Source organism: Falco cherrug, chromosome 11 (assembly GCF_023634085.1).
Source record: "Falco cherrug isolate bFalChe1 chromosome 11, bFalChe1.pri, whole genome shotgun sequence".
Taxonomy (NCBI): domain Eukaryota; kingdom Metazoa; phylum Chordata; class Aves; order Falconiformes; family Falconidae; genus Falco; species Falco cherrug.
In genome coordinates, this window is record NC_073707.1 from 19,226,843 (window position 1) to 19,238,660 (window position 11,818).

Here is an 11,818-nt window from a genome sequence, read left to right on the forward strand (position 1 = left end):
CCTATTTTTACAAATATTTACCTATAACATACACACAGCTTATACCTAAGTAATATTTAAATATATAAATGTTATATATATTCCATACACATTATAAATAATATGTGTAAAAGCAATTGTCCAAAGCTAAGTAAAAACTATACATAAGTACATGCACACACGCTTATTTGTATATACAAATAAGAGACTATGTGCATATGTATTTCTGTAGCTAATAGATATCAATAATAAACAGTTATTCTATAGGGAATTAATCACCTATGACCTCAAAATAAAAAGCTGCATAGAGGAGCACAAGCACTGAATGGCAGCAGAGGCCTAGAAAATAAAGGCACAGAGTGATATCAGAGTTCTCAAGCCTATAAACAATTCACCAACTGCTAATTACTGGTCAAAGGAAGCCAACTTTCAGAACTGGGCAAAAACAGTTTGGGGAATTAACAGTACTAAGAACAAGCATCCAGCACCTGTAAAACACACCGAATATACAAGAAATTCAAATGTAACACAGAACTGCAAATAAAGAAAGAACGAAGTACAGAATATGTTAGCAAACAAAAATAACCTCAGGAAAACACAGTTTTCTTCCTCAGTGAGGAGGAAGAAACCATCAACACCGTACAACTCCACAGGAACAATTCCCTGTACCACTCAATCCCCCATTCCCTGCTCCTCCCTGCCCATATTTTAATATGTTTTGACTTTCTAACAAGTATTAAGCAACTCGCTGTAATTTTTTTTACATGTTGTTGTTCTTTGGTTTTGATATTGGAGCTTTAATGTTGTGGTGTAGAAGGTTAATCACTAAAATTTCATTGGCTTTTACTACTTATCAACCTGAAAGGAGGTTGTAGTGAGGTGGGTGTTGGTCTCTTCTTTCAAGTAAGTAGCAACAGGACAAGAGGAACCATCTTCAAGTTGCGCCAAGGGAGGTTTAGATTGGCTATTAGGAAAAATTTCTTCACCAAAAGGGTTATTAAGCATTGGAAAAGGCTGCCCAGCGAAGTGGCTGAGTCACCATCCCTGGAGATATTTAAAAGTCATATAGATGTGGTGCTTAGGAACATGGTCAGTGGTGGACTTGGCAGTGCTAGGTTAACAGCTGGACTCAATCTTAAAAGTGCTTTCCAACCTAAATGATTCTATGCTCCCATGACTTTTTTTTTCTTTTAATTAAAAGAAGTCGTTTGATGATCACAGTAACATACTCTTCTTTGGCTTTGCATTTTTCACACTTTAAGCATCTTGACCATTTGTGGGTTATAGGTAGTTTTTCTAAAATAAATGCCAGGAAATTCCAGACAAGCTTAACAATTCATGGACTAAAACACACACATTTACTACAACAGACCACACTGGACACTGTGCATGTGAAAGAGCGAACTGTTGCCCTTACACCGTACACTATAGAAAGTTGTAAACTGCTACCACAATACACATGAAATTAACAACCACATGTGTATATGCTGTATTGATTGTATCCTCATTTGAAGAGTTTCAGTTTTAATGTATTTAACAGCTTTGTGCATGAGCAGGAGTTAATTTAGGAACGCCATGTTTGTTTTGTTTGCTCATTTTTTATAAACTCTAAATTCCTATTTTGCGCTCTAGGATGCAAAGGGGGTCACCTCCCTCAACCTGCTGACAACACGTTGTCTAACACAGCCCAGGACACTATTAATGCCTTTGCCGCAAGGGCACACTGCTTGTTCATGTTCAACTTGGGTGTCCACCAGGACCCTCAGGTCCTTTCCTGCACACCTGCTTTCCAGCTGGGTGGCACACAGCATCTCTCAGTACGTGGGGTTGTTCCTCCCCAGGTGCCGGACTCTGCAGTTCTCGTTGAACTCTATAAAGTTCCTGTCAGGCCATTTCTCCAGACTGTCAAGGTCCCTCTGCATGACAGCATAACCAGGATTTACGTGCTCCAGCTGTACAGCTAATTCTGCACTGACATTGATCAGGTATTCCCTTCTAACAGATGTTCAACGGCAGAATAAAACAATTTCATCCAATGTCAGAGTCAGCAAACCACTAGATATATTTGCATCAACATACAGGTGTAACTGCACAGAGATTTCAATACCAGCTTTGTTCAGGAGAACCTTTCAGTGCAACCCCATGCTCTCTCAGGCTTACAAGCAACCAAGGAGCTTATGAATTCTTTCAGAAAATGACTTATTTCAGCTTGGTATTTCACTTGAAGATCCATCTGGTCTGCCTCTTCTCAGGCGTTTGCTCATCCAAATACAGCACATGCAAATGCCTGTTTTTTCAAATATGGGTAACTTCATAAACAAACAGGTCTGTTAGGAATTTGACTACTTGTACATTGTCCAGGAATATGTGTAATGCCATTAAAACTTAACTTCTCTAATTCAGGGGAGGGGGGGGAGCAGAATCTGCCCTTCTTCGGGCTTCCTGCCAAAGCACCTGAAGCACTGAAAATTTAAGTCTTAAAACTACTAGGAAGGAAAACGAAGGTCAACATGTTATTTCAGTGCAGGGCAGTTTCAGATATATATGGCATACGCCAAATTCTTAGCAGCCCTGCATAATGAATGTATAGACAGAACATGAGTAGATCACTAGCACTGTCAGAACTAGCAAAAGAGTCTGCCAATGCTACAGACTTGCACTCTTCGGGTGTAAAGCAAATCCTACTAATTCTAAGTTTCAATCCTGCAAGCTTGCTTCACCTGCTATATCAAGCTAAGAATATCCATTTAACACAAGTAAACCAAGACTTGAAAAGTGTAAGGTTAGTGATCAACAAGAAAATACAAACACAAAGAAAAGCTTCATAGTAATTTACCAAGCCCATGACAAGAGTCAACTAAGCATTTGCTTTGTGTGTTTATTGGTTGTTTCATGTCACAGCATGTGCATCCAGTCAAAAATAAATGTTTGCATTCATACTATGAAAAGTGAAACGCAGCTTCATTCAGAACCCATGTAAGCCCCTTTCAGTGTTGGTTGGTTTAGGTTTTTAAGGGGGGGGGGGGGGGGGGGGCACACAATCAAAATTTCTTAAAAATGAAAGGTACAAGCTGCAGTGCAACTTTCTCACCACACATCTCTTCTACAAGGTCCTTTTCTATAAGCTGCAGCATCCAACAGCTCATCCTCAGCCCTTCCACTTATTTCAGTAACTGTGTCCTACCCTTTAAACCTCCCTTCTGCACACACTTCTTTGCTTAACTCAAGTTCCAAAAATGCTAGTTTCCACTTCTAACACAAATGTTCCTTGATTTGTCCTCAGCTGAAACTGCCCTCATCTAACCTTGGATCTTGCTGTTTGCTTTTCTTCCAATAGCTGCTTTTTACAGTCAGACATGTTTAACTCCTTGTCAGTGTGTCCACTTATGCTTTCCAAAGTGTTCATTCATGTTTTCCCCTTTGCTTACTAATCACTCCTTGACCATATCTTTATTTTGCCTCTTCCCAATTCTCTTTCAGAAACCCACAGAGTCATCTTCTCCTCTATGTTCAGAGCTAAGGTAGGAAAAACTTTACAAAAAATTAAAGTTGTCATCACACAGCCAAAAACTGACATAACAATCTTCTGCTGTCCAAACTCTTGGATTTAATACCACCTCATGCACTCTTAAGTCATCAACCTAAGCCTTAAAAAAAAAAAAAACCACCACCACCACACACAAAACAAACCCAAACTAAAGACTCCCAGCTATCCACCCCCTCCAAATATCTCAACCCCAGTTCCAAATCAACAGCCAGTATAACAACGTACTACTATTTTTTTTTTCTTAAAAGGATGTATTTACTACTGTCTTTAGTGGTAACAAAAAGCTGCTGGGGACAAAGGAAGTGTTACTGTTAAGTCTTATTTGTAGGATGTCCCCTAAACAGTGTTAGTACAGGACTGATGAGGTTTGTCTTCAGACAAATGCATTAAAACCAAAACAACAAAAAAATCCACACCCAAACATCCAATAACTATTTTTTGGGATGAGTTCACTTAGCACTCAAACTTGAGCTTTCATACAGGTGCATAGCTCTTAGAGGAGACAGTACAAGCACTGGTTTCTTTTACCAAAGGTAAACTCATATTCTCCAGGGTAATTATCTGCACGAGTGGCAACACAAGGATGGGTGGCACAACATACCAGCATCTCCACCAGCGATAACACTTTCACATTTCCTGCAGCCAAATTTTAATGCAAGTTTCTCAAAACAGGACTTAAAATTTGCAAGGCTTCTACAATGTGTCCACAAGTTTTCCTTACTGCATCTCTGTCTTAGACCGACCTTTTAATTTCAAGCCCAAGTCAGTCATCTTTTTTGAGGACATGGCTGGGAAGACACTCGCACATCAAAAGATTCCTACAAAGGCTTTACCAAAGAGCTCTAAAGCCTCCCCTAATTTGGAGAGGGAACATGAAGCTAAGGAGGTTATTCTAGTGCGAGCCCTACACCTTCTGTGGTCTCTTACACTACTGCAGATTTGGCCTAGTTATAATTCAGGAAGCCATCTGTGCAAGGAGACTTCTAATCAGCTGCTAGAGTTCCATTTCTTTGAAGATTTGTTCCACGTGCACCAAAACAAGCACCATTCTTCAAAATGCAGGCAACCAGATGCACAGCAGGCACATGGCATTCCAGCTGCAGAGCTGGACAAAGCATTCCACCCTTGCTGCTGGGATCACCATTGAAGATTAAGACCAAATATCCTCTCTTGTGCTTTCCCCCTTCCTCCACACTACCCAAGCACTAAAACAAAGGTTGAGGGAGATTAGGAGCAAAGTCAGGTGCACAGCAGCATAAGAGAATATAGGCATCAGAACTAAGGAACACAAGTGTAAGAACACAGGAAATAAAGTGAAGCAAGGACAGGACAAAAGACAAACTTTTCCAGAACCTGAAAACTACACCAATTATTCCAAACTTCAACATTCTTGTCAGCTCCTGGATGAATTCACTGACAAAGTTTTCTTGCCAATAGCCCCTTTTAATGATAACCCTTTGAAGAGAATACTGTAACTGATAAATTCTGTAGTGCAGCTACTCAACACTGCATACAGTCAGTATATAGACCACAAGGATAATCTTTTGCCACAATACTATCTGCATACCAGTAGCTACTCAACTTACATGAGTCTTACTTGCTATTTTAGGCTACCAAAAGCAGCACCTAATCCCAAAAATTCAATACATTGCACTGTCAGGCAGACATGCAATGCAGCATAGAAAACAGTTCAAAAAGCAAGCACACAACCCCAAAACTTTCTACACTACCAAACTCCACTACATACATACAAAACCGCAAGTCATTCTTTAAAAAGGAGAGGCAATAAGACCATTTCACTCATTATTATGTTCCTTGAAAAGGAAGATGTGAAGTTCTTCCAAAAGCTGGGACATTCTGAAGCAACCACAGACTACACAGCAGAAGCATACTAACAATGACTGGGTTCACACTGCAACCACCTGGACACCAACTAAAATGTTTTACCTTCCCCCCACCCTGGAAAAACAAAAGTACATGAAAATAATCAAGTACTTAAACACCTTTGTAAACACAACCCTAGGTCAAATCTCTCTGAAACTGACTAACCTTTGCATGTTTCAGAAGACCATATAGTAAACATAAACATAGTGAAAAACAAACACACACCTGAAAGTTGCAAGAATTATATTCACAGATGTTTCAGTCTCAAATATGTGCAAAGAGGTTGTATTACAGAATTTCCAATCCGGGGGGGCGAGGGGGGTGGTGTGGAAAAGTCGCAAAAATGTAGCAACAGTAAGGCTTCAATGTGAAAATACCCTGTCAAGCATCTGCAACAATTTCAGCGGTATCCAATACAACAGAAGAACCAATTCTCTCTAAACTCTCCTCTAATAACAAAAAAATAACCAAACCCCAAAATAATATTCACTGTCTAACCAGATCCTCAACTTACTGTCAAGAATTTCTGGATTCTTAAAGTAAACATTATTCTATGAGTCTGAAAGAACTTGTAGTGGGGCTTCAGTAACATTTGGAAAATGGGAAGCAGTTCACAAAGTAGCCTTCCTTAAGTTAACTGAAGAGCAGTCCTGACAAATATCCGCAACTAAAAATTCTCTAGGCTTGAGCTGATTTGAAAAGTTAACTGTCACATGCCATCTGCACTATTAACTAACTAAACCACTGAAATAAAAGCTGATATTGATGCTTCCCCAAAAGCAAGTACTTTTAGTTTTAGTTATGAAGAGCAGCTTCTGCTTTAACTGCTTGATTTTAATTTATCAGGCAAGCACAGAAAATATGTCAATGCTAGCTAATTGAGAGGGAGCTAAGAGAGCAAGAGTGTCTACAGAGATGCCACGCACAGCTCAGAGAACTGGAGCCACATGCCATCTAGCAGCAATGTGGTCAGTCCACTCTGAAAGGTAACAACTTGTAGGAATGCTGACCCAATCCAGTCTACTGCAGTCTAAAATCTAGGGTTGTTTTCCCAGTTCAGTTCAGAAAGCCAGTGTGGACAGAGCTGAGAAAGCTGCAGCATATGTTTTATGTTCCCAGAAGTTATAGCCCTGGTCAGACTGCTGATATACACCTGAACAGAGTTTACCTTAATGCAACCATGGATTTTATCAAAATTTCAGAGACAGGACTTCTTTTTCTGGTGTGTAACAGCATTTTTAATATATTCTGTCCAATTCATAAAGCTCACGAATCCAAACTACAGTTAAAAAACCCTTAATGATTACCAGGATGGAGCCTGTTATCTGGTTCAGTAAGGATTACTGAAACAACAACATTATTTTTCTTCAAAATTTCCTACACTGAATATTTAGTGTATAAGGACTAGCCAGTGCACAACCAAACTCTCAAGGTGGATCTTCATGCAAAAGGACTCCAAGTGAAAGAAATGAGACTGCTTACACACATGAATTCAACACTTTCAACCTTCCCTAACCAAATTTGTCATTTTATACCAAAAAGCTTTTATATACACAGTTATAAAATAATATATATTTAAAATAAAAGAAAACCACTTGAGACTGACAAGGCAAGAAAGAAGACAAGAAAGGCAGTACAGCCAATTCCATTGCCAGAGTAAGTAGGGAGTCTTTTAGAATTCCCTTTTTCTGACACCTGCACAAAAGGAGTTAGTTATTGTCAGGAAAAGGAATATTTTTTGAAGTAGTAAGCTACTTCATGTTTCTAGCTATAACTAGTAATATTTTTAATTTCAGAAGACTATTTTAATATGGTCGACTACAGCATGCAACACATTAAAAACAGACTTTAATTAAAACAAACAGATTCTGTATATAAACATGTCTGTTTCACATGTTTTTCCCCTCCATTGTTAGACTTCTGCTTGCGAGTGTTACTCCTCTGACATTTTCAGTAAGATAAATACATCATCTATCTGCACCTTTATCTAACCTGTACCTTCACGGTGGTAAAAGTGTGCTTAAATTACAAGTAGGACTTATCTGCAGAATTATTACTATGCTATTTGAAAATAAGTATCATATTCTTTACCACAGTGAAATTAAGCCTATTTTATGCTTCCATATGTGGATATGTTACGTTGGTCTCTTAATAAACTGACTCACTAATTATCAGAATATCAATAACAAGCCATTTTACCTACAGCCAAGACATCATAAGCCAGAAAAGATACCACACAATTCTGAGACTCTACAATAGGAAATTTACTTAAAACTGACACTATTCTCAAGCTGTTTTTAATTACAGGCTCTTGGTATTCATTTAATTCAAGTACCAGACATCATTACACTTGGCTGGTTGAAGGAACTGCAATGGGAAAATACCACATTACAGAAGACGTAGAAAATAAAAAATGGGATTTTTCCACAGACTCTTTTAAGGAGGTCACATTTGGTTACCAATTCTGTTACTAATGTGTTGTTCTTAGAGTTATTTCACTTAAAATGTAACACTGACTGTTGCAATGTCAATTTCCTAACACTGGTTGTTCACACTGACTAGTTACTGCTCTAATTGAAATAATTTAAAGCAATAATTATATAAGAACCAGGTCATCTTTGTAGATTACTGGACTAAAATTTTATTGATAGAAGTAAGAGGAGAGGACAACATAAAATAGGCTCAAATGAGAAAATACCATTTATTCTTCAGCATCCAAATGGAAATTCAGGAAAAAAAATTACTTTTAATTCCTTCATGTGTATCTAAATACATGAAGTACTGATAAATTCTGTAGTTTTGGGGAACAATTAATTGTCCCCATTATAAACCCAAAGAAATATTTCTGTGCGTAATGTCTATTTATTGCTTGAAAGAACAGAATTTGATTGCCAAGTTAAAAATTATACTAAAACAAGATACATGAAGTTGACAGCAGATTCTGACTGCAGCCTTCACAAAAATTCTCACCTACCATGGACAGGCAGGTCTTGGATATAGTGCAGTAACTTGGCAGAAAAAGCAGAAAATAAATGAATTTTTTTTCTTTTTTAGTATTTTTTTTATAATAAAAACAGAAACTAAAAGCAGCACGCTTTCTGGAAGAAGTGTCTATAGGAGAAATAACTTGGTAGCTGAGCTTGAAACTTTCTGTCAGAACAGCATTGGCTATTTAAGTTGGCAACAGATCACAACTTCTCTAAAAGACACACTTAGTCAGCCGTCAAGCAATGTGAAACGCAGTATTCCAGGTAAGCCTAACCTGAAGCACAACTGAATGCTTCATCCAGCCTGCTCCCAGGTCCTCATGGAAAGAGGACAGGCAGGAGCAGCCTCCAGGTCATCCCAGTAACTTCAGCCATCCTCCAGATCACACCTACTCCAGTGAGTCCCCCTACTCTTTACCCCCACCATACAGTAATCACACCATAAAAAGATGTTTCCAGGAAAACAATAGCCAGGAGCAGCCTGCCAGGAACAAGAACACCCCCCCCAAGCAGAAAGAAACAGGTTAACGACTTAAGTTGCTAGCATAAATTGCTTGGAAAGTACTAGCCTTCTCTGTTTCCACCTTTCACACACTTTGGGAACATACGCATACACTCTGTAATAATCATACAGCGAACCGGTAAATGCAAAGTTAATGCAGCCCAAGAAGCAGGGCACCTATTGTGCACGCATTGGTGAACTGAACTCAACAAAAACTAGGGTCATATGGCTGCAATGGACAACTTCTTGCAAGACCAAAAAACAGGCCACGGTGCCCAACCAGACAACAATACGTTCCTGCTTTCTGCTCTTACAGAATGAAGCCAGCAGACATGAGGTTGCCTGCTGTTTCAAGTTTACTACTACTAGGTGTAGTTATTAAAGCAATGAAGATCCATATGTGGATAAGAGAAGAAACTGTCTTGCATGTTAGAATATCAAAGGCTATCTTACTCAATGAAGGGGAGAAAACAAGAGTACTTCAAGACAGTTTTAAAAAGAAACCACACATATACACGCATCCAGAACCAGAAAAATAGTCAACATCAAATTTTTCCAGATGAAAATGAAGTGCAACTGCAGTGCTTCTAATGTAAAACTTCCATATTCTGATCCACAAATGAATGAATCCCATTCGCACGTCCCAAAAAGATCATGGCTGGCTTTTCACTATGGAATTGACTACCATCAAGTGAGTATTGAAGAGAAATGCACAGTTCCTGTAAGAAAAATATTTCTGTAACTGACCTATTCTCATCGCTAACTTTCATGAACTCGCATGATAAAGAAACCACCACCACAATATTACTATCTTCTGAAAACCTACATAAGAAGATGAAAAAAATGCTCCACATGGAGCGATGCATGTTTATGCTTTGTCTGTCCCTGTGTTTCCACCACAACACAGATTCAAAGAAACTGTGGTACTATAAAGTAAGAGGTACACTAACCATACAGTAAGATCACAAATTTAGCTACAGTGCTTTTTATTAATACAGTTCAGGCATAGGTTACCTTGCTATCAAGACAAGGATGCAGAACTTCACAAGTTTTACTCTTGAAGGTAAACTAACAAAACTCTTTCATTCATTAGCTGTCATATAGTGACAATCAATCAAAGAGAAGCCACATCTCACTACCTCCCTGCAGACATTTCCAAATAAAGTCAGCATTCTGCAAGTTGTATTTATGCTGGGGGTTTTTTTCCCAAACAGAAGCGCAGGAAATTCAAAATCATATATGAGTAGTTCAACAATACTGATGGGAACATTTTAAGTGAAGCATTACAAATACTCTAAGCTAAGAATCAGTAGTGCTTTCACTACACTTTAATATGCAACAACGGAGAAATCACTGTAGTATTCCCTGAAGCATTAAAGGCTTCTTCTCATTAACTTTGCACTTCAGATATACGCTTTATGATGTTTTTAGCAATTCTTCAGCAGGAACATTCACCTGAATCCTACCTTACACTAACACCATTTCAATTCATTCATTAACCTGTTACAACTCACGAAAAGAAATAAAACCCTGCTCCTTAGAAACTGTACAGGTGAATAAAAATATGTGGAAAACCAGTCTAAAGTAATCTACAATAACATGCCACAAAAGGAAAAATTGTACGGCAGTTTTAAGCGGTTTGGGCCAGTCAGAAGCGTCAAGTAAAGTAAGCATATGATACAAATGAACTGCTGATCTGTAACAGCACGTGTGTTACTATGCAAAACAGAAACACAATGGCAAAAAGCACATGGCTTCTAACGCAAGGACAAAATACCTCTTCTTAACACTGCAAGTGACAGCATAAGCAAGAACTGACAGGCTTGAGCGCAAACTGAAAGAAGCCAGCCTTTACCTATCAAAGCCTGGAAAAGGTTACTTTGGAAGATGCTGATGACCCGCTCTATGGAGTTTCGCAGCTGCCGGTCCTCCGCCTGGCTCAGCTTGGAGCGGTATTCCTCCAGGAGGCGCAGGGCTCGCTGGGTATCTGCAAGCGGAGACCAGAGACACCGATGACCCCGGCGCAGCAGGTAGGAGCAGGGGGGATGCACACGCCGGGGACGCCACAAGCCCCCGCGGTCGGGACCGCCCCAGCCCAGCCCGGCAGCTCCTTCGTTCGCAGCCGGGGGAGCGCGGGCGGGACCGTGCCCCTCGCACCGCCCGGCAGCCGCCCCTCCGCGCCCGTCCCGCCGCCGCGGCGGCCGTCAGGCAACGGCAGCCGGCAGCCGCCGGGCCCCGGGCGTGCGGCGCTCACCTTGCTTCCTGACGGGCATGGCGCTCCGCAGCCGCGCCGCTCCCCCGGCGGCGGGGACTCCGCCTCACAAACTTTGAGCCCGACTCAGGGCGGCGCGGCGGGGGCGGCGGGGCGGATCACGGTGCCACCCGGGCGCGGGGCGGGGGAGGGGGGGGGCGGCAGCGGCGGCGGCGGCCGCCCCGCCTGACCGACCCACCGACCGACCCGCCCGCGCACCCGCCGGCCAGCCGGCGAGCAAAGCGGCTCCGCTCGGGGCTCCGCCGCTGGCAACCGCCGCGTCGCCTCCGCGAGAGACGGGCCGGGCCGGGCGGTGCGGCGGGACGGGGCCGGGGCCGGGGCGGGCAGAGCTGAGGCGCTCGCGCCGCCCGCCGCCTCCCGCTCGCACTGCTCGGGAATTCCAAACTTTCTAGCCAAAATGGCGGCCTGGAGGCTGTGGGGAGCGCGCCCCCCCCCCACGTGACCGGGCCCGGCGGCCGTCCAATCAGGGCTCGGCTCGGGGCCGGTACCTAGTCGGCGGGGCCGGGGGGGAGGAGGCAAGGTGAGCGCTCGCCGCCCGCCTTAAAGGGGCCGGCGCGCGGCAACCTGGCCCCGCCCAGGCCCGCGCGGCTCGGCCCGGCCCGGCCCTCAGGACGCCCGCGAGCTGCCGCCGCCGCGGGACGGCCCCG

At 42.1% G+C, this 11,818-nt stretch overlaps 1 protein-coding gene across 10 annotated transcripts in view; it reads right to left on the minus strand.

The window, feature by feature from the left end:
• The window catches only part of DLG1 (discs large MAGUK scaffold protein 1), a 163,247-nt gene extending 151,653 nt beyond the window's left edge, over positions 1-11,594 (minus strand). For 3 of the 10 annotated variants that reach the window (XM_055723796.1, XM_055723792.1, XM_055723788.1), the window contains exons 1-2: positions 11,154-11,593; positions 10,755-10,886 (exon numbers count right to left, since the gene is read on the minus strand). In XM_055723796.1, the coding sequence (XP_055579771.1) occupies positions 10,755-10,886; positions 11,154-11,172 (151 nt within the window). In that variant the 5' untranslated portion in view covers positions 11,173-11,593. Of the gene's footprint in view, positions 1-10,754; positions 10,887-11,153 lie in introns of all 10 variants that reach the window. The other 7 variants (XM_055723797.1, XM_055723795.1, XM_055723791.1 and 4 more) reach the window with 3 other exon arrangements.
• Positions 11,595-11,818: the final 224 nt, after the last annotated feature.